The sequence below is a fragment of the Saccopteryx bilineata genome, chromosome 2 (genome assembly GCF_036850765.1).
Source record: "Saccopteryx bilineata isolate mSacBil1 chromosome 2, mSacBil1_pri_phased_curated, whole genome shotgun sequence".
Taxonomy (NCBI): Eukaryota; Metazoa; Chordata; class Mammalia; order Chiroptera; family Emballonuridae; genus Saccopteryx; species Saccopteryx bilineata.
The window spans coordinates 387,886,296-387,909,796 of record NC_089491.1 but is presented as its reverse complement, the minus strand read 5'-3'; the positions used below and the strand labels follow the sequence as shown (position 1 = coordinate 387,909,796).

Genomic DNA, 23,501 nt, shown 5'->3' with positions numbered 1-23,501 from the left:
TCGGATAAGTCAGTAGCTTTGTGAGCACTGAATGTGAGTGGGTTTTGGAGCCCAGTGTGTGTTTTTTGCTTGCCCGCTGGGTGCAAGCTAGGATTAAAGACTATGGCCCACCAGTTTTTGGCTCCGTTGTTTCTTTACCGACTGTCCAAATCCAATGCGAACCTGCATGGGCAAGGCGGCTGTGATAGTGGCCTTGGCCACTGGCTTTACACTATCCATACCTCCCTCCCATCTTTGTACATAAGTCTCTCTAATGCAGTTATACACAGAGGTGAGGCATCTTGGCAGTGGTAGAGGGTGCTGGGCCAGAGAACAGGCTCTGATTTTCAAAATAAACATGCAGAAAAAAAATGATTATAGTAAAAAAAAATCCTTGAAAATACTTTGAATTATTCCAACAATTATAAGGTTGGTGGATAATGGGGAAAGGTCAGACTCACGAACTTTGGCTAGGACCGCCCACAACCAAGTGCACCAAAAGAAACTTCCCAGGAGCCCTTTGGAAAACAGCGACCGCCCTGGCCGGTTGGCCCAGCGGTAGAGCGTCGGCCTAGCGTGCGGAGGACCCGGGTTCGATTCCCGGCCAGGGCACACAGGAGAAGCACCCATTTGCTTCTCCACCCCTCCGCTGCGCTTTCCTCTCTGTCTCTCTCTTCCCCTCCCGCAGCCAAGGCTCCATTGGAGCAAAGATGGCCCGGGCGCTGGGGATGGCTCTGTGGCCTCTGCCTCAGGCACTAGAGTGGCTCTGGTCGCAATATGGCGACGCCCAGGATGGGCAGAGCATCGCCCCCTGGTGGGCAGAGCGTCGCCCCATGGTGGGCGTGCCGGGTGGATCGGTCGGGCGCATGCGGGAGTCTGTCTGACTGTCTCTCCCTGTTTCCAGCTTCAGAAAAATGAAAAAAAAAAAAAGAAAACAGCGACCGTCTGCCAGCCAGTGAGATTTCACCACGTCATATTAGCTCGACCACCCTAGGGACCCTTTAAACATCTCCCACGCGGGTCACCACTTGCGACTTCTTTGGCCTCCATCTTTCCTCGGGGCCAGGGAACCTCGTCAGACGGGATGCTCTGTACTCAATAAAGCCTCTTGTTATTTCACACTTTGTGGCTCCGGCCCCTTCCTTCCTTCTTGGTGGGGAAAAATACCTTACAGAAAATACTTTGAATTACTCCAACAATAAAGTTGACACATTTTGATATATATAGTTAGCTTAGAGCCATGCACTCCATGGGGATAGCAATACACTTACAGAATAAGGGGTCCCTGAGAATGAGGCCAAACCAAGGGGAAGGGCAGTTTTTGCCAATTCCCCTCTCCCAGCCCACGGTAGGCTCATCCTGGGCTTGACTGGACTGCGCAGAATGACCGGAGGCACTGTTTGCATTCGTTATTTCCCTCCTCCTTTCGGGAGGAATACTTGAGAGTTGAATTAGTGTAAGTTAAAACACAATTCACTGTGTGTATCCGGAAAGCAACTTCCCTATCTGTCCAGAAACGTCTAGCATCCAGCTTTCTGTGAAAGCTAGACCCTCTCTCCCAGGACCCATGAACAGCCACGGAGGTGAATGGCTTCGGACGAACATCACTCTGCTGTTGCCTTTGGTGAGGTTCCTACGTTTTGTTTGAATCTCCTTTCAAGTTCGATAGGACGATGGGATTGTTGGGTGTGTGAGTGCCGCTCCACCCTCCCCATCCCGGGTACCTACACGAGGTCCCAAATGATGCAAGTGCCGTCCGTGCTGGCTGTGACGCACTCCTCGTTGTTCTTCTTCACCCGGATGCAGGACACGGAGGACTGGTGCTCCTTCAGGGCCTCCTCCAGCTTCTGGGTCTGGCCGCCGGTCTGCCACACCCTCACCTGAAAGCCACAGAGCAGAGGGTCTCAGTGCACTCCTGGGGCTTGGGAAGGAACAAAGACTATTTTCTTTTCTTTTCTTTTTCTTTTTACAGAGACAGAGAGTGAGTTAGAGAGAGGGATAGACAGGGACAGACAGACAGGGACGGAGAGAGATGAGAAGCATCAATCATTAGTTTTTCATTGCGCACTGCAACACCTTAATTGTTCATTCACTGCTTTCTCATATGTGCCCTGACCACAGGCCTTCAGCAGACCGAGTAACCCCTTGCTGGAGCCAGCGACCTTGGGTTCAAGCTGGTGGGATTTTGCTCAAACCAGATGAGCCCGCGCTCAAGCTGGTGACCTTGGGGTCTCGAACCTGGGTCTTCCGCTTCCTAGTCCGACGCTCTATCCACTGAGCCACTGCCTGGTCAGGCAACAAAGACCATTTTCTAAGAGCGTTTCCATCTCTCTTCTGCTTGACTTGTTCTGCCCCCGGTTGAACGGGAATGCTAGGTGGCAAGCCAAGGACAGTCTTCCAGGGAGCCAGAAGAACGGTCCCAGTGACCTTGCCCCGGCTTCTACTTTCACGTCTCATCAATTTATCCGATTCTCGCCACTAAGACCGACAGCGCAAGGGCCGCTGCTAGCCCAAGTGACATAATATGTCTACTCATTTCTTCTGTGCATTGATCTCAAGTTTCTGGGGCCATCAGGAAATCTCTTGGGTACTCAGAGCCATATATAAACTTTCACATCAGCTGCTCAATTTGAATCATTTAAAAATCAATTGGTCTCAACACTATCGAGGACAACACCCACTTTTTATCAGGACACTATTTTCTAACACCCTTTTGCTCTGCTGAAGTGAAATTCATAGGTAATACAATACTACCCACACACAAAATTTCAAAACAGTCAATATGATGCCTCAACTATAATTAAAAAAAAAAAAAGAAAAGTTATTTAGTTAGAAAATTAAGAAGCATGAGGAATCCCAAATGACCTGGGCCACATTCTTTTCTATGGTGTCCAAGTGACTTTCTCACGTTATGACATGGGATGGGATAATGACTTTTGGCAAAGAAAACAAATCTCCAATCTTGAAATCTCACTACACGTGGAGGCAGCCATTTGGTCTACCTAGTAAGGTGTGGCACAGCCGAACAGCCCCAGGACTAGAATTTTGGAGGTAACGGGCATTAGCCCTTTAGTTGTGGGATTGCCGGGGTGGTTTGGGTGTGCTTGGGGGGAAGGGCATGAGGTGGTGGCACTGGGGTCTTCACAACTCAGACAATGGCTATTTACCAGTGAAAATGGAAGTTCTTGAGTATTTTAACAACTACTGCGTTCGTACCAGTGCACACCTGCTGGCCGGCGGCCCTGGTCCGTGGCGGTCCTGGTAAAGACCTTGGAGACTATGTGTTTGGGGAGGAAAGTTCTGAAATAGCTGTGGGGGATGGGAGGAAACGCTGACACTGTCAGAGATTGCTGAGCAGAGCCAAGGGCAATGACTCAGCACTGTGTGATTTCCGTCCACAGCTCTCATCGGCTCAGGTTCAGGCACCTTGAACGCAGGATGGTCTGTCCAAGCCAAGGCTGGGCATCAGCAAAGCGGATGCCACCCGCAAAGGGCTGGAGGAGTTAGCAAGGGTGCTGTGGGTGTCAGGAACAGTGTGGCGGAGGGCTGGGGAGAGGGATAAAAGCCACAAGGGTGTTGACAGGCGGAGACGGGTGAGTGTCTAGGGCTAGAGGTGTCCACAGATCCCCTGATACGTGGCTAGTCCAGATGTGCCCTGAATGTAAACCGCACACCAGATTTTGCATACTCAGTACAAAGAGAGAGTGCAAAATCTTTACATATCTATATCTATATTTATATAGATATAGATATAGATATATTTCTATTTTTCTGAAGTGAGAAGCTGGGAGGCAGAGAGACAGACTCCTACATGCACCCAACTGGGATCTGCCCGACTGGGATCCACCCAGCATGCCCACCAGGGGGCGATGCTCTGCCCATCTGAAGAGCATTATTGCAACTGGAGTCATTCTAGCGCCTGAGGCGGAGGCCATGGAGCTGTCCTCAGAGCCCAGGCCAACTTTGCTCCAATGGAGCCTTGGCTGCAGAAGGGGAAGAGAGAGAGAGAAAGAGAGAGAGAGAAAGGAGAGGGAGAAGGGTGGAGAAGCAGATGGGTGCTTCTCTTGTGTGCCCTGGCTGGGAATTGAACCCAGGACTACCACACACGAGGCCAACGCTCTACTGCTGAGCCAACCGGCCAGGGCCAAAAATCTCTTTGACAGGAGCTTTGTTATCTCCACTTTGCCCGGGAAATGGAAGCACAGGGAGGTGAAGGAATACACCCAGTTCTCACAGCTGGGAAGCACTGGAAGCAAATCTGAGCCCAGGCAGCGAGTGACCCGCCAGAACCCAAACCCTCGGCCGCTAATCTGCTTGGCCCGGACTCTGCCAATGGCGACAGCAAGATGCTGTGTCTGTCTTCTCCCTAATGTTGTTCCTACAAGAGCATTAAGAAAAGGGGGGAAAGGACATGTTCGATGTCCAGAAAGGGAAGGCTGCGGGTTAGGAAACCGGCTGGGGAACAAGGGAGGGAGGGCAGGCAGCTGCCTGTCTGAGCGAAAGATCCCGGGACGCCTTGGAGTGATGGAAGGGAAAGGTGGACCACGATAACTTCAAAATAACGGTCAGAACTCTGGGCGGGTGACAGAAACGATTGTAAAAATAGCATCTCCTTTAGAAGATAAGATAAAGACAACTTATATAACTATGGGGTTTTTTTGAAGGGAAAGAATAAGTATGTATTCCAAAACTCTGGCAAAACACCAACAGGGACTCATAGCTCAATTCCATAGAGAATGTTTTTATGTCTGCAACTTAAATGTCCTTTCTGTGAACAAGTGTGTTTCTATTATAAGAATCTTAATTTATGACGTATTATAGGGTTTCATCAGAATTTTAATTTGGTCCTGCCTACATCCCAGGACAGGTAAAAAACAAACAAAAATTAAATAACTGACCTCTTAAGAGGTAGTGGCACTAACTTAAGAGCTATTTTCTAAAAGATTCTACCTCAGCCCTGGCTGGTTGGCTCAGTGGTAGAGCCTCGGCCTGGCGTGCAGGAGTCCCGGGTTCGATTCCTGGCCAGGGCATACAGGAGAAGCACCCATCTGCTTCTCTACCCCTCCCCCTTTCCTTCCTCTCTGTCTCTCTCTTCCCCTCCCGCAGCCAAGGCTCCATTGGAGCAAAGGTGACTCAGGCGCTGAGGATGGCTCTATGCCTCAGGCGCTAGAGTGGCTCTGGATGCCACAGAGCAATGCCCTGGATGGGCAGAGCATCGCCCCCTGGTGGGTGTGCCGGGTGGATCCTGGTCGGGCGCATGTGGGAGTCTGTCTGACTGCCTCCCTGTTTCCAACTTCAGAAAAATACAAAAAATAAATAAAATTTTTTAAAAAAATAAATAAATAAAAATAATAAAAATAAGAGATTCTACCTCCCCTTCTCCACCGCCGCTGATGATCCTTTTGCAGTCGCTGGTGGTGGTGATGGCCGTCACACCGATCCTGTGGGCGTTGTTGATGACGTACATCAGCCGGCCCGTCTCTGGGGCGAAGGCTCGGATTTTACCGTCGTCCCAGGCTGGTGGGAAAGGAAGACAAAAGGCAGACAAGGTCAGGATGCCATCCTTCCTCCCTCTGCAGACGGCTGCTCTCTTGGATTACAATGAAAGTCAGGGTTGGGGAGCGGTGTGGTGATGGAGGAAAGAGGCCGGTCTCCTACCAACTGCCCGACATCATATCACCCTTTCCCGTGAGTCCCCAAGCTGCTCACACCTGGCTGAGGGGAATGAGGGGCCTGCCTTAGTTGACAGTGTGTCTGTGGACACCCACTCCTGAGGAGAGCAGTGGGCATGGGGAGAAAGGAGGGGGACCAGCTCCCACTCTCCCACGAGCTGGACATGGCACCTGGGGTACGTAATCAACACCCCTAAATAAATGTTGACTTCCCACCCCTCCCGCACCTTCAGATCCGATGCTCTTTCCCCCTCTCCCACCATCTCCCCGGCTCAGTGAAAGTTGCCACCATCTGTCCAGTTGCTCAGGCCGAGAACTTCAGAGGCATTCTTGATTCCTCTTTGTCGCATCCACCCAACCCAACCCAGCACCTAACCCACCAACAAGTCCTGGCGGCTCTACGGTTAGAGAAACATCCTGAATCTGAACACCTCTTAACTCACCCCCGGGGCCACCCTCACCCAAGCCGTCAGAGTCTCTCTCCTGGATTCTTTTAACAGCTTTTCTCCTGCTCTTAGGCTCTTGTTCCCCTGTTGTGGCCCATAAATGGCAAAAAGCCATTGCAGATTCGAGGCTTAGCAAAAGGCTAAGTTCTCCCCCCTCCACCTCCATATTGGCTGTGATGCTGAGTATTTGCCCCCACTTCACTTGCTTTCTTAGGTTGCTGGAAGCAATTTCCATGCCCTTCCTCTTATTCTTTGTTTGTTCAGATGTTGGTTGATTTCACTTATGCATGGTGGGGGGATTCCTGTTTATGCCTTGGGAGAGTTGCTGTCTTTGCCTCAGATGTGTAACTTTGTAACAAGGACTTCCTTGATTTGCATATGGCTATATAATAAAGCAAACTGGGGCTATGGGGCACTCGGATATTGCCATCAGCATTTGAAGAGTCCTCCCAGCCCCATCTTTTTTTTTTTTACAGGGACAGAGAGAGAGTCAGATAGAGGTATAGATAGGGACAGACAGACAGGAATGGAGAGAGATGAGAAGCATCAATCATCAGTTTTTGTTGCGACACCTTAGTTGCTCATTGATTGCTCTCTCATATGTGCCTTGACTGCGGGCCTTCAGTAGACTGAGTAACCCCTTGCTTGAGCCAGTGACCTTGGGTCCAAGCTGGTGAGCTTTTTGCTCAAGCCAGATGAGCCTGCGCTCAAGCTGGCAACCTTAGGGTCTCGAACCTGGATCCTTCCGCATCCCAGTCCGACGCTCTATCCACTGCACCACCGCCTGGTCAGGCCCATCTTTTTTAATAAGTCTGTTTCCTTAATTCCACACTGTTATTAGGAGCCGCTGCATTCCCCCACAATTAATTATCTATGTAGGGGTCAGGGTGAAACTCTTAAAACCATGTTATCTCCCTGATCAAGCGCTTTCAAAAGCCTCAGCCTCCTCTACTACAAATCTCCCAGAATGTTGACCCCACCCCCGCCCACTAAGACCCAGACAGCCCGGTCCTCTTTCCAGCCCTCTCCTACACCAAGCTATCTCCCAGAATGTTGACCCCAGCCCCGCCCACTAAGACCCAGACAGCCCTCTCCTACACCAAGCTATCTCCCACCTCAAGGCCTTTGTACTTGCTGCCCTCTGCCTGGAATGTTCTTCCCCCACTTTCATGTGGCTGGCTCCTTCTCACCATCTTTAGTGTTACCTCTTGATCTAAACAATTTCATTTTTATAAGTTTTTTTAAATTTTATTTTATTGATTTTGAGAGAGGAGTGGAGAGAGAGAGAGAGAGAGAGGGAGCAGAGAGAATGAGAGGCATCAACTCATAGTTGTGACACTTTAGTTGTTCATTGATTGCTTCTCATACGTGTCTGACTGGGGGGCTCAAATCGAGCCAGTGACCCTTGGTCAAGCCAGCAATATTGGGCTCAAGCCAGTGACCTTGGACTTCAAGTCCGTGACCTTTGGGCTCAAGCCAGCGACTGTGGGATCATGTTGATGATCTTGTGCTCAAGCCAAAAACCCTTCATTCAAGCTGGCAAGCCAGTGTGCAAGTTGGCGACCTCAGGGTTTCAAACCAGGGACTTCAGCATTCAGGTCAATGTTCTATCCACTGCTCCACCACCGTTGACCTTAGCAATTTTAAACAGGTGTCTCAAGGCAGATCCCATTTCATCAAAGACTTGAGGGGGTGAGAGAATGAATCATGAGGCTATCTGGGAAAAGAACATTCCAGGCAAACCATACAGCGAGACCAAAGATCATACATGCAGAGTGTGTGAAGACACTGAAGAAGCAAGTATGGCTAGTGGAGGTGAACGGCAAGAGTCAAAGTCCGAGGTAGAGAGGTGGAGATTGGGGAGGTCAGAAGGTCGGCCCTGCCCGGTTGGCTCAGTGGTAGAGCATCGGCCTGGCGTGCGGGGGACCCGGGTTCAATTCCCGGCCAGGGCACATAGGAGAAGCGCCCATTTGCTTCTCCAACCCCCCCCCCCCTTCCTCTCTGTCTCTCTCTTCCCCTCCCGCAGCAAAGGCTCCATTGGAGCAAAGATGGCCCGGGGGCTGGGGATGGCTCCTTGGCCTCTGCCCCAGGCGCTGGAGTGGCTCTGGTCACCAATGGTGGGCAGAGCGTCGCCCCTGGTGGGCGTGCCGGGTGGATCCCAGTCGGGTGCATGTGGGAGTCTGTCTGACTGTCTCTCCCCGTTTCCAGCTTCAGAAAAATACAAAAAAAAAAAAAAAAAAAAAAAGGTCATCTAGGGCCTTGCGTGCAGTTAGTTACAGGGACTTTGTCCCTTATTCTAGAAGAGTAAAAGACCCTTGAACCCTAGAAATGGCATGATCTGACTTTTGCTTTAAAAAGAGATTTCTGGCTTCTGTGTTGAGAGCAGACTGAAGGAGAGGGTGGTGGGCAGGGGCAGAAGCAGGGCAGCCTGGGAGGAGGCTACTCGGTAACCTAGGAGACAGTGAGGGGGGCTGAGACAGGCTGAAATAAATGTGAGAAGTGATGGAGCCTGGGACAGGCTCTGAAGGGGGAGTCCTTAGGGGCAATGAATGTGGGGTGGGAGAGGAAGAGGAGCTAACGATGACCTGAACGTTTGTCAGCTCGAGGGTGATGTAAGCAAGAACTCCTGGTGGCTTCCGTGCGGAGAAAGAGCCTGGCCAAGGGAGAGGCCAGCACGGCAGGGACAGAGCCAGGAAGAAAGGGACAGGAGAGTGGAGGTCTTTATTTTAAGAGCTGCACCTAAAGATCCACTTGAACTTTGCCTTGATGTAAACCAGTGAGTCTGTTTTTTGACGACTGAGAAAATTTTTACATGGGTTGAACATAAGACGATATCAAGAAATTAATATTTTATAGGAAAATGCTATTTTTAGAAATACTTACTGAAGTATTTATAGGTGGAATATTATTGTCTATAATTTATGTTAAGATATTTTGACATAAAATAAATTAAAAATGAATTGCCTTTGAGATGTAATAAAGTCAGGGTTCATCCCTTGAACAACAAAAGGGGTTCTAACACAAGTGCCTTGTACTCTCTAAGGCAGGGGTCCCCAAACTTTTTTCACAGGGGGCCAGTTCACTGTCCCTCAGACCTTTGGAGGGCCAGACTATAAAAAAAACTATGAACAAATCCCTATGCACACTGCACATATCTTATTTTAAAGTAAAAAAACAAAACGGGAACAAATACAATATTTAAAATAAAGAACAAGTAAATTTAAATCAACAAACTGACCAGTATTTCAATGGGAACTATGCTCCTCTCGCTGACCACCAATGAAAGAGGTGCCCCTTCCAAAAGTGCGGCGGGGGCCAGATAAATGGCCTCAGGGAGCCGCATGCGGCCCGCGGGCCGTAGTTTGGGGACCCCTGCTCTAAGGGTTCAAATACATTTTGTAATTGAATTACTAAATTTCCCTGCTAGTGAGAAAGCTACATGCTACTTGTAGCAATTTGGAAGAAGAGAAATTCCGTTCTTCCCAGCTCAGAAAGTCTGCCAGCTGGAAGGGAATTCCAAAAAGAGGTTAGATTAGAGGAAGGGAGGGTTAAGTAGACAGTGGGGGGCTGTTCCAGGCTATCCACATGTAGAGACTAACGGATAATGAGAATGACAAGACCCAAAGCCACACCCAGAGCCAGACACCAATCTTGGTATGCCAACGTTACCTGAAATGATGCTCTTGCCGTCTCTCATGAAATCAATGGCGTGGCAGGTCATGTTGGGGACAGTGATCCGCAGCAGCTCCCTGTTGGACAGTGTGTGCCACACTCTGATGTCCTGCTTGGCACAGGTGGCAAACAGCTCTGCAGTGCCACTGAAAAGCCACCAAGAGAATATGAGATGCAGCCATAAAAGATGCCGAGTGTTTCTTAGCTGCACGTTTGACACCAAAATGTGTTTCATAAGGATATAGAAAAGGATGCCTCTTAGGCACCAATTACAGGTATCTCAAGGCTTGACTTCTTAGATAAAATGGCATTTGATGCCCATAAATCATCTGTGAACAAGCTTTTGTAGCTCTTTCCTTTGAGGAAGGGTTGGAACAAAGTGGTTTAAAAAAAAACAATATAAAAGTCTTTCAATGTCTTGGCAGACTGGAGAATAATATGTGATATTTCTTGAAATAAAATACAACATGAAATACTTATATTAAAAGAGACTAAATAAAACTTTTCCTGTAAAGTAGATAATTGTTACAATTTCTTTTCTTTTCTTTTTTTTTGTATTTTTCTGAAGCTGGAAATGGGGAGAGACAGTCAGACAGAATCCCGCATGCGCCCGACCGGGATCCACCCGGCACGCCCACCAGGGGGCGATGCTCTGCCCCTCTGGGGCATGGCTCTGCCGCGACCAGAGCCACTCTAGTGCCTGGGGCAGAGGCCAAGGAGCCATCCCCAGCGCCTGGGCCATCTTTGCTCCAATGGAGCCTTGGCTGCGGGAGGGGAAGAGAGAGACAGAGAGGAAGGAGGGGGGGGTGGAGAAGCAAATGGGCGCTTCTCCTATGTGCCCTGGCCGGGAATCGAACCTGGGTCCCCCGCACGCCAGGCCGATGCTCTACCGCTGAGCCAACCGGCCAGGGCCAATTATTACAATTTCAAAGAAGAAAATGAAAAGGACAGTAGAATTGTCTTTGAAAAAGTTACCCCCAAAAATCAAAGAGGAAGATATATGAAAAAAGAGAATGATAAAAGCAAAGAACAGGCCCTGGCCGGTTGGCTCAGCGGTAGAGCGTCGGCCTAGCGTGCGGAGGACCTGGGTTCGATTCCCGGCCAGGGCACATAGGAGAAGCGCCCATTTGCTTCTCCACCCCTCCGCCGCGCTTTCCTCTCTGTCTCTCTCTTCCCCTCCTGCAGCCAGGGCTCCATTGGAGCAAAGATGGCCCGGGCGCTGGGCATGGCTCTGTGGCCTCTGCCTCAGGCGCTAGAGTGGCTCTGGTTGCAATATGGCGACGCCCAGGATGGGCAGAACATCGCCCCCTGGGGGGCAGAGCACCACCCCTGGTGGGCGTGCCGGGTGGATCCTGGTCGGGCGCATGCAGGAGTCTGTCTGACTGTCTCTCCCTGTTTCCAGCTTCAGAAAAATGAAGAAAAAAAAAAAAAAAAAAAAAAAAAAAAGCAAAGAACAAAAGTCATAGATAAATATAATTAATTGTGAAAAAACATAATATAATCTGGCCTATAAATTCAAATAATTTATCATGGAATATGGTAAGAGAAAGATGAAGAGGGAAATAAAATATGCTGAGACTCTTGTTTCTTTGGAAAATAGGATATCAATGTTGGTTAACTGAAGTCTTTGACAGAAAAATATGTTTAAATATGCATATTAAAAATTCAGGGGCGCCTGACCAGGTGGTGGCGCAGTGGATAGAGCGTTGGACTGGGATGCAGAGGACCCAGGTTTGAGACCCCGAGGTCACCAGCTTGAGCGCGGGCTCATCTGGTTTGAGCAAAGCCCACCAGCTTGGACCTAAGGTTGCTGGCTTGAGCAAGGGGTTAATCGGTCTGCTGAAGGTCCATGGTCAAGGCACATATGAGAAAGCAATCAATGAACAACTAAGGTGTCACAACGAAAAACTGATGATTGATGCTTCTCATCTCTCTCTGTTCCTGTCTGTCTGTCCCTATCTATCCCTCTCTCTGACTCTCTGTCTCTGTAAAAAAAAAAAAAAAAAAAAATCAAGGGCAATTGAGGGATAAATGGTGATGGACAGAGACTTGACTTGGGGTGAACACACAACACAGTGCACAGATGATGTGTTTCAGAACTGGGTACCTGAAACCTGCATAGTTTTGTTAACCAATGTCCCCCCAATAAATTCAATAAAGTATATTCAAGGGTAGTCACTAAATGAATAAAAAAAAGTAAAATGAGTAATTTCCAAGTCACTTGCGGTAGGGAAGGGGAAGACGGGACTAAATAAAATATAATCACTAACAACAAACGACAAGAAAATGTAAAAAGAAAACATGTTAAGTAGAAAATACTTATGAACTTATTAGATAGTAATAAGTATGACTAAATTAAATTCTTTGGAAAACCAAGACTTACGTAAAACCAAACAATACAAATAGACTGAAAAGAAAGAGTTGGAAAAGACATACAATAGATAAACAGGCAAATGATAGCAGAAGATTGCAGAAGTTGCATTGGCTTGTGTGTCATTTTCCCCAGTACCTTAACATTTTGGTATGCAAAGTAGTAACGGTTGAAAACAAAGTACGTTAACACAACCAAGTTTGCAAGTAAAAGAAGAATGCGGTCTGGTCCGTGATATTCATTCACTCCATGTTCTTTCTCTTAGCTCAGCTGTCTCCACAACTCAGCAGAGGGGGAGAGAAAGGAGACATGTGTGGTAACTACGAGTAGATTTCTTTTGGGCATAACAACATGTACTAACATTAGATTACAATAATGGTTGTACAACTCTGTAAATATGCCCCCCAAAAGCCAATTGAATTTTACATTCTAAATGTGTGAACTTTATGGTACATATATCATATTTCAAAAAACCTGCTTCCCCCTAAACAATGGCCCAAAAAATAAAAACCTGAATAGGTCAATAACTATATGAGAATTTGAAAAGACAGTTAAAAAGTCTAGTCTTATATTAGGCACCCAGACCAAATAATTTTTACAGAATGTGCCCCTTAGAAAAAGAGGAAGAAAAGTGAGACAAAAGGAAATGACCAATTAATATTCAAAAAATATTCACTTTATGGGTAGCACCAGTCAGTTTCACTATCTCAAATAATTGGGCAAATCTAATCATGACGACTCAGGACCAAAAGTATATTTCATGACCTTAAGGACTGAGTTTTCAAACTGAGTCTTGCTACCTGTAGAACAATAATTGTGAATTTTGTAAACTCAAGCTAAATACTGAGGAAGTTCAGAGCTGTATGACCAGCTTCAAGGAATAACTCTTATCCAAGACGAAATGTGTTTCAAAATCAAAATCAAAGGATGGCAAACTTTGACTGAAGCTCTTTTTGATACCAAAACCGCTGATGGGTTAGTTGTTTCCTTGTTGTGTGTGGGATTTACCAAGAAATACAGCAACTAGACCCAGGAGACCTCTTACGCTCACCGCCACGATGTCTGCTAAGTCTGGGAGACTCAAGAGGGGCAGAACAAATGACCCGAAAGAAGTCTGGAAAAAGGCACTGCTAAGCTTTTTCCAGAAACAATGGGGAAATGTAGAAATATTTTGCCAGTCTATTTATCCTTTTCATGATGGATTTAATAGAAAAGCCAACATTCTAAAGAAGCCCAAATTTGAATTGAAAAACCTAATGTAGTTGTATGGTGAAGGCAATAGAAAAATCTATTAAAATAATTCACTAAGATAGACACATGTAAGGAAAAAAATGCCGATAATCTATCATGATGTATTTAGTTACTAGATATTAAAAACATATGAATAAATTGACATTTCTTTGCACGCTGCACCAAATCTTCACGTTCTTATTGTTTTTAGGGGTGAAAGTATCTTCTTCTTCTACTTACAAGGGAAAGACAATGTCCTGTACAGCTTCAAAGTGACAAGTCGCAATGAGAGTCTCTTTGAAATCTGTGAAGTTGACACAGTACATGTGTGATTCTTCTGTTCCTACAAAAAACTGGTGTCCTTCCCCTCGAAGGCTGATAGAAGTGACGCCACCTTGTAACTGGATTTTCCTTTAAGGAGAAGCAAAAAGGTAAAGTAGATTCACTTACCCAACAATTACTTATTAACCATCTGAAGCATTACTGAGAACACAAATCAGGCGCATGACCTGGGAAATACCTTCAAGGAGGCGACACAGTTAGACAGGCAGGAGGTACAATACTGGGTACCCGTGTCTGCACAGGGAGGGGAAAGCAGAGGTTACAACAGGAAATCTTCACCAGTGAGATCTAGTCTGAAATGGGTTGTACAATGTGGTAGGATTTGAATAGAGGGAATGTTCCAGGCAGACATATGAGCACACACAACCATGGCAATTAAACACTTTATGAATTTCCATTCCTGGGGAATCATCCTAAAATTGGGGTGGGGGGTAACTTTATATCAAAGAATGTTATTGTCACCTTACTTAAAAGATTAAAAAAATTGGAAGCCACCTAAATATCCAATTGTAGTGGAAAGGTTAAATGATCTATGAGATAGCAACTTCAAAGAATATTTGCTTGGTTGTTGAAAATCACATTTAAAAGATTATAGAGTACATATACATCTATAATAGTTTTTTGGGTTTTTTTTTTTTTTTGGTATTTTTCCGAAGCTGGAAACGGGGCGGCAGTCAGACTCCCGCATGCGCCTGACCGGGATCCACCGGGCATGCTCACCAGGGGGCGATGCTCTGCCCATCTTGAGGCATCGCTCTGCCACAATCAGAGCCCTCCTAGCGCCTGAGGCAGAGGCCACAGAGCCAGCCCCAGCGCCCGGGCTACTTTGCTCCAGTGGAGCCTTGGCTGCGGGAGGGGAAGAGAGAGACAGAGAGGAAGGAGAGGGGGAGGGGTGGAGAAGCAGATGGGTGCCTCTCCTGTGTGCCCTGGCCAGGAATCAAACCTGGGGCTCCCGCACGCCAGGCCGATGCTCTACCACTGAGTCAATCGGCCAGGGCCATTTTGAGGTTTTTTTTACTCCTTTTTTGACAGAGACAGAGAGAGAATCAGAGAGAGGGATAGACAGACAGGAAGGGAGAGAGATAAGAAGCATCAATTCTTCACTATAGCACTTTTTTTTTTTTTTTTCCGAGACAGAGAGAGAGTCAGAGAGAGGGATAGACAGGGACAGAGAGACAGGAACAGAGAGATGAGAAGCATCAATCTTTAGTTTTTCGTTGCACATTGTGACACCTTAGTTGTTCATTGATTGCTTTCTCATATGTGCCTTGACCGTGGTCCTACAGCAGACCGAGTAACCCCTTGCTCGAGCCAGCGACCTTGGGTCCAAGCTGGTGAGCTTTGCTCAAACCAGATGAGCCCGTGCTCAAGCTGGCAACCTCGGGGTCTTGAACCTAGGTCCTCCGCATCCCAGTCTGATGCTCTATCCACTGCGCCACTGCCTGGTCAGGCCGCTATAGCACTTTAGTTGTTCATTGATTGTTTTCTCATATGTGCCTTGACTGTGGGGCTACAGCAGACCGAATAACCCCTTGCTCAAGCCAGAGACCTTAGGTCCAATCCAGTGAGCTTTGCTTAAACCAGATGAACCTGTGCTCAAACTGGCGACCTCGGGGTCTCAAACCTGGGTCCTTCACATCCCGGTCTGACACTCTATCTACTGCGCCACCGCCTGGTCAGGCATACATCTACAATAGTTTTTAAAAGATCACTTAGTTGCTGGCCCTGAGTGAATCTCCCTCTGCTGGGGCTATCCCCACCCTAGCCCTGTGGGACCTGGAACTTACTTGATGGGTTTGTAGCCGGGGCTTTTACAGAAGACCAGCAAACCGGTTCCAGAGCCCACCAACAAACCCCCCATCTTCAGGCACCTGATGGCTGACACTCCCTAGAAGGAGAAAAAAGCATTAAGAAAAAGGCCAACTGGTTTCATCATTAAGAATCATGTATGAGCCCTGGCTGGGTGGCTCAGTGGATTAAACATTATCCTGGCGCTCTGAGGTCGTGGGTTTGATCCCAGGTCAGAGCACATATGAGAAGCCATCAATGAGTACACAACTAAATGGAATACCTCAGTGAAACAATAAGTTGATGCTTCTCTCTCTCACTAAAAAAAAAATAAAAATAATTTTATACCTGAAACCTATATAATTTTATTAATCAATTTCACTCCGATAAATTCAATTAAAAATGTAAATGCAAGCAATGACAAGTGTGAAAACATCCAACATCCAATACAGTACCAGGGAATGTTGAAGGTATCAGTAAAGAGATTTTCCCTTCAAAATAAATAAATAAATAAATAAATAAAATTCTTAACAATCGTATATTTATTTACTTTATAGGCTGGTATCTTAATCAAGTTTGAATACTATGAAACAAATATTTTATGTTCTTTCAAGTTACTTTCAATTGAATTTTGCCTACTCTGGTTCCAAAGGCAGTTCACGACGTGGGAGAAAGAAACCGATGCGCAAGACTGGGAAGTGGTGACCCGGAAGAAGACGCTCTCCCCACCCCCAACTCCTAACCTGCCACGTGAGCAGAGGGCCAGCGCCTGCCCCATGAAGAGACAGCCTCACAGATACTTTTAGCATTTCTTCAGGGACCCGGGGAAGGAAGGGGTAACGAGTTCCAAACAGAACCTCAAAGTTACAGACGGTGGTAAGGATCAAATGAGACAAAGCAACAGAAATGCTTTGCTCCGCGTCTGACCTGTAAACATTTATTGAGCATGTACTGTTTTGCTTGTTTGTTTTCAGAAACAGAGAGAAAGTCAGAGAGAGGGATAGATAGGGACAGACAGACAGGAATGGAGAGAGATGAGAAGCATCAATCATCAGTTTTTCATTGCGACACCTAGTTGTTCATTGATTGCTTTCTCATATGTGCCTTGACGGGGGTGGGGGGGTGGGGGGGTGGGTGGCTACAGCAGACCGAGTGAGCCCTTGCTCGAGCCAGTGACCTTGGGCTCAAGCTGGTGAGCTTTGCTCAAACCAGATGAGCCCGCGCTCAAGCTGGTGACCTCGGAGTCTCAAACCCGGGTCCTCCACATCCCAGTCTGATGCTCTATCCACTGTGCCACCGCCTGGTCAGGTGAGCATGTACTGTTTTTAATGTCATTGCTACATTCATCGTCTTCCTTTTAAGCGCTGTGTGCCACATAGGTCTACTTAAAACCATTTCAATTCTTTACTTTTTTAACTGTGGAGCAAACATTTACATAGAATTTCAAAATGGGTATCAAGATCCCTGGACATTTCAACCAAATGCCTCCTATCCCTTAGTCCCATAAAGACGATTCTCTATTCACTCGTAGAAAAGGCATATTGGAATCATTGCTTTGGGACATTTACCGTCAGACTTGAATGGTTAGGAATGAAAACATTCCCAGGTGCTGTGGATAGCACTTAAGTGACAGAGGTCTGAGGAACACTACGACAGCCAGCATCGTTTCTAGGAGACAATTAAATCACAAGTGCTGAAAGGCCAAAATACCCAACAGTTTTCACGTAGTATTTTATGGAACCCTTTGGGGGTGACTCAGGAGTCGGAACTGGCAGAGCCCTCAGCCTTGCCCTCCCTTAACCTGATTTGCTTTGCCTTCTTCGGTTTAATTTATTGGAATTCCTCTCCCCCAAATAATTTTTTTTCATCTTTTTCAAGTGAAAAGAGGGGAGATAGAAAGACAAACTTCTGCATGTACTCCAACTGGGATCTACCAGGCAACCCCCATCTGGGGCCATGCTTGCAACCAAGCTATTTTTAGTGCCTGAGGCAGAAGTTCCATGGAGCTATCCTCAGTGCCAGGGGCTCCGATGTGCTCGAACCAGTCAAGCCATGTCTGTGGGAGGAACAGAGAAAGAGATAGAAGGGGAAGAGAAAGGGGAGGGGAGAAGCAGATGGTCGCTTCTCCTGTGTGTTCTGATCAGGAATTGAACCCCAGGATGTCTACAGCTGGGCGGACACTCTACCACTGAGCAAACCAGCCAGGTCCCCCAAAATAATTTGAAAAACATTGATCTAGAGTACATCTTAATCTCCTGTGGGATTATTTCTAAACTCTTCTCTCCTTACATTAAAACATTTTCCATTCTTACGCATTACCTTCAAAGCTTGAATAGCAAATGATTATGTGATTAAGAAAACTCTGAGATGCTCCCAGGAACACAGTGATTTTAAAGCTTCTTGGGCATATCTGCTGGAGGGAATCTAACTTTAGTTCGAACCATCTGTTTCATTATCAGACATGACATGGGCAGGTGGACAGCTTTCAACTTCAAAGTTGAGCAGAACAAACAGCCCTTGTAACTTTCTGGGGGGTACTGGAAACAGCAACCTTCACTCTGTGAAATTATCTTTGATTGTAGGTTTTTATTTTAGTTAAATATTAAAGTCTCTTCCTGGATGTTTAACTAGAGTTGTTAGGAATTCTGAAAATATGAGCAATTGACGATTTCTAGCTCTTCTTATGACTTAGAATGCTGGCCGAGGCTGAAATCTAAGATCTAGTTATTAAATTAGAAAATACATATATATATAAGAAATATATATATATTAGAAAATACATATATACATATATATATAAGACTATATATATATAGTCTTATAGATCAGAAACACACTCACCTTGCACATGGCAACAGGGCTGCCCAAATGCTGGGACCAGGGTGCTTACAAATCACAAAGCCACGGGCCCTGTGCTTTGAAGATGTGCGAAAGGTGTGGCTCTGATTCCCTGATTGAGGATACCTAGGAATGCCTTTGCCCTGGAAGCCTTTGCCCTGGATGTGAACCAGAGACGAGGGCTGAAAGAACAGTGAACGCACCATGCAAACTGAGGTGTGGCCTAAGTACGTTAGGTATTACGATACATCATAGACTTTTTTCTTTTTTCCACACACCCTTTCTTTTTAAAATTTTTGCTATTGATTTGAGAGAGAGAAGAGGGGGGAGGAAGGGAGAGAAAGAGAGAGAAAGGAGAGAGAAGCAGCAACTCGTTGTTTCACTTAGTTCCATTCAGTTGAACATTCATTGGTTGCTTCTCCTGCGTGCCTTGACTAGAGGTCAAACCTACGACCTCTGGTGCTCTAAGACGACGCTTTATCCACTGAGCCATCCACCCAGCACCTCCACAGACTCTTCCTTAACTGAAGTCTGTACTGGCAGCAAAGGGGAAAAACTACTAGAAAACAGCGAAGCAGACAGACTTGGACAGTCTCTACTCACCATGCTGTATTTGTCCTTCGCGGGCCCAGCGTCAGCCAGCATCTTAGTCCTGGGGTTCATTTTTAGAATGTCACCAGTGGTGGTGCCAAGGTAGAAGAAGCTGTCATCGCTGGCCATCTGCGGGGCAGGGAGAAGGACACCTGAAGACCTGGGCTTCCCCAGCGATGCCCATGAGCCCTGGTCAGGGAGCCGCTGGGCCTTCTCGGGAACGTCCAGACCCACAGAGGTGCTCGTGGCCACTTCTACCTTCTCACACGCAAAGGTGGGTCAGAAAAGCTCGAGACCAAACTCAGAACTGGAGGAAATATTAGACTCCCTGTAGCCTGTGCTGTCACTTGAAGTCCGATTCGTGTCTGATGTTAGTATGCCCGCCCTGCTGGCTCCGACCCCCGAGGCATTTCCGAAGGGCTCCTGGGACGAAGCTGCCCTCCTCCGAAGAGAATATGCATTTGCTTTAACTCATATTTCCTAAGGGCGATGTCATAAAGTGACCATGCATTTGACAAGAGGAACAAGTCAGTGGAGAATGGAGTTACATGTCTACATGTATGAATCCACATCAAAAACATGTAAATAATTCCTCTTTATGAAAAGGCTGACTCTCATTTCCAGTGGCAGAAATGACAAATGTGGCATAGGAAGTGCCTGTGGCCACACTGCATCCTTCCACGTGGCCTACCCAGCGCTGTGTCTGCCCGCTGTAGTCTAACTCCTCCCTGACTTCTTTTTGTTTTGTTTTTTACAGAGACAGAGAGAGAGAGTCACAGAGAGGAATAGACAGGGACAGACAGACAGGAACGGAGAGAGATGAGAAGCATCAATCATTAGTTTTTTGTTGCGACACCTTAGTTGTTCATTGATTGCTTTCTCATATGTGACTTGACCTTGGGGCTACAGCAGACCAAGTAACCCCTTGCTCCAGCCAGCGACCTTGGGTCCAAGCTGGCGAGCTTTGCTCAAACCAGATGAGCCCGTGCTTAAGCTGGCGACCTCAGGGTCTCGAACCTGGGTCCTCAGCATCCCAGTCCGATGCTCTATCCACTGCCTGGTCAGGCCTCCCTGACTTCTGAAGGGAGTTCCAGAAATGAGAGTCTCCATCCTCTGTGCTTCCTCAATCATATGTCCAGACCTCACCCCCTCACCCCAAGATCAAGGTATATGCACATGTGCACACGTACACACAAACACACACACACGCACACACACACATCTTGGTCAGTGCTTAACAGGTAGTTGTACTAATAGTAAGGTGACCAATCGTCCTCCTTTAGGGAGGACAGTCCTTCTTTTGTAAGTTCTGTCCTTCCTCGAAAAGTGTCCTCCTATATGTCCTCCTTTTTGATATTGGGAGACTCATCTGTAAATGTCTGTATTCGATCGATGCAGAGTCGATCCATTGTGTGTGAGGTGACGTATTTGTATTTGACATGATGATTCATCAAGGATCAGTATCTAAATAAGTATTTTTTTCTTACAATTATTATTAAAAATTAATAGGCATGTAAGCATAATTGCAATATAAAATAATTACTAATGTTTTTATTATGTATTTATCATATTATAGTGTATTATTGTTGCAACGAATAAAATGTTTCATTTACGATATTGTTTTCTTTTATTTATTTTTGTCCTCCTTTTCATTGTAAAAAAGTTGGTCACCTTACTAATAGTTACTGAAAGGAACACTTAAAGTAATACTTACTGTAATACTCATGACCACTCTTTTCATCTGTCCTGTCTGGCACTCAGTTGGCCAGATTTTTCTATTTGGGAGGTCCAATTCCCATACCCGAATTGTCCCACTAGAGAAAAGAAATTCACAATCAAATAGGCCCTCATTTAACAATCATGTCATGCCTTCTGTTTTCTGTATTTCTTGAAGCTGAAGAGAACTAGATCTACGTAAGCGTTTGTTATAGCCTAGTGCTCCACCAACGCCCTTCCATTTGATTCTCACACTAGCTGCAGGGGACCTTTGATGCTCCCCCAACTCTCCAAGTAAGAAAAGGCAGAGCCTGCACGCACCAGAGCCAGGAATCACACCCGGCCCTCGCGCTTTGGAGCACACACACACTCTCTCCACTAGAGTGAGACTAGAAAAACATGCAGATAAACAAGGACGCAAAGGAAGAGCCAGCCAGAGTTCATTAGGTATGTTTCTTTCAAGTATTGATTGTGAAGACATTTTTTAAAGGGCAGGACTTTATTATGGAAAGTCCTGTCTTCAAGGAAGGATAAGGAAGACTAAGCAACAAAAGTCTAACAAAATCAGCATCTAACACAAGAGTTGACAGATAGGTGATATTTAATCATTGTTTGTTGAGGTCATCTGAATGAATAATTGTGTGTGTGTGTGTGTGTGTGTGTGTGTGTGTGTGTATATATATATATATATATATATATAAACATCACAAAGACTTTAGCTAATATCCGAAGACAGAAAAGATAAAAATATAGCAATCAAGTTCAATTTTTCTTTTTCTTTAGCCCTAGAGTTATGCACATAGTTAAATGTTCTGTAAGTATTTTGAATGTACTTTCTAGACTAAAAAAAAAAAGCTTTTCCATTTTTTTTTTCTTTTTCTGAAGCTTGAAATGGGGAGAAACAGCCAGACAGACTCCCATATGCGCCCGACCGGGATCCACCCGGCACGCCCACCAGGGGGTGACGCTCTGCCCCTCCGGGGCGTTGCCCCGTTGCAACCAGAGCCACTCTAGCGCCTGGGGCAGAGGCCAAGGAGCCATCCCCAGCGCCCGGGCCATCGCTGCTCCAATGGACCCTCGCTGCAGGAGGGGAAGAGAGAGACAGAGAGGAAGGAGAGGGGGAGGGGTGGAGAAGCAAATGGGCGCCTCTCCTGTATGCCCTGGCCGGGAATCGAACCCGGGACTTCCGCACGCCAGGCCGACGCTCCACCACTGAGCCAACCGGCCAGGGCCAGCTTTTCCATTTTTCCATGGCCTTCCTGGTAGCTGTCATCTGGATGCTCAGTTATTGGAATTTGCAGGATATCTCTCGGGGACAATATAATGAAACACCTGAAACCAGGACCATTGTGGAGAAGCACAGTGTACAGGTGCCGCACCAGATATCTTATGTAAGAGGACTTTTTCTCAGTTATCAGTGTCACATGATATTAAAGAGTAGCGATTTAATGTCATGTCTACAGTAGAGATTGTCCTACAAAATTTTGCTTTGACTCCTGGCTTAAATTCAAACTTTGACTCCTGGAGAAACACTGTCCACAGGTGTCAGAAAAGAGTCGTCGCTGCTTGAGCAGCTGCTGAGGAGCAGAGAGACCCCCCGAAGACGAGGGCTTAGTCAGGCCACTCTGCAGACCTGGAAGGAGCTGCGTGGTCACCAGTGGTGGCCTCTGATGACAGTGTAGGACGTGGTCAGCTGCTGTAGGACCAGGGGACTGTCCTGCTGAGAGTTGCTCCTTAGTGGCTGGCTTTCATACCAGCCAGTGAGTTTCGTGGCCTCTGAATCAATCCTTCCTCAGAATGACCCATGGAACAAATACATGCTGCATATACAAGGTGGGGACAGGAAGGAGTGCAGGCGTGGAGCAGCACAATGCTTTACTGTGGCTGGATGCGCAACCAACAATGTGTGCCTCTCATAGACGGGGAACCACGGGTGGGCTGAAAACAATGGTTCCACCCAACACATACTTCAACCCTATAGTCACAGATATATGACCTTTGATCTGATGTATGACATAAAATAGGATGCTTTTGTATAGGTTTAATCTTCACTTCAGCCTCTAAACAGGGCTCTAATTGGTGAATCTGTAAATTAATTTTTTCTGTTAAGCAGAGGCAGATCTTTGTTCAGACCTTTAGTTTGGTCCCCTACTAAAAATGGTCTCCTATGACTAATAGTCAAAGACTTAAAATTTCCTAGAAGAGTCCATTTTCAAACTGTTATTTCATGAAACCTAAGTCAAGAGAAGGTGGTTAAAAACATCAACCAGCAAGTGAATCTGTGCACGTGTGCAAGGCACGCTGGGGGCACGGATTGTAGGTGGTGTGTTCTCAGTAACAAACAGACAGGAACCGAAAGTGGATTTAGCAGAGAAGCAAAATATTTTCCGTGGGTAGCACAGATTTTTCAAATGAGTATATTTAAGACTTTAAGAGATGATTTCAGGAGTGAAAACATATTCCCCCACATTGGAATGACCGTGTTTTCTGCATAAGCAAGTAGAGTGGCCTATGAGTGCTGGAAACCCAGACGGCAGGCACGTACTTGCCAGAGGTGACAAACATCTCGTCGTGGCACCGGGAGAAGATCACCGTGGTGGCGTTCCCGACACTGAGGCCGGCCGCAGGACTGCCACAGATGGCGTCTCTCTTGGCGACGCTCCACACCACCACACTGCCAGAATGAGAGGGGCCCAAGAGTCAGGGGAATACAGGCAGGCTTCCAAAATAAGAAACACTGATTTTAGTAGTTCTGGAAAGAAGTAAACAGGTTACTTACAAAGCAACAAAACAATTACACTGACTGCCCCCCACCAAAAAAACATCTCCTCAGTCACAATGGATATGAGAAGACAC

General features: G+C 46.6%; 1 protein-coding gene across 2 annotated transcripts in view; it reads right to left on the bottom strand.

Annotated features, from left to right (window-relative positions):
• The window catches only part of CFAP52 (cilia and flagella associated protein 52), a 38,954-nt gene that overhangs the window by 10,721 nt on the left and 4,732 nt on the right, over positions 1 to 23,501 (bottom strand). For both annotated transcript variants that reach the window (XM_066264264.1, XM_066264265.1), the window contains exons 4-11: positions 23,191 to 23,319; positions 20,644 to 20,743; positions 18,942 to 19,058; positions 15,500 to 15,600; positions 13,611 to 13,781; positions 9,767 to 9,915; positions 5,351 to 5,496; positions 1,708 to 1,859 (exon numbers count right to left, since the gene is read on the bottom strand). In XM_066264264.1, the coding sequence (XP_066120361.1) occupies positions 1,708 to 1,859; positions 5,351 to 5,496; positions 9,767 to 9,915; positions 13,611 to 13,781; positions 15,500 to 15,600; positions 18,942 to 19,058; positions 20,644 to 20,743; positions 23,191 to 23,319 (1,065 nt within the window). The remainder of the gene's footprint in view (positions 1 to 1,707; positions 1,860 to 5,350; positions 5,497 to 9,766; positions 9,916 to 13,610; positions 13,782 to 15,499; positions 15,601 to 18,941; positions 19,059 to 20,643; positions 20,744 to 23,190; positions 23,320 to 23,501) is intronic.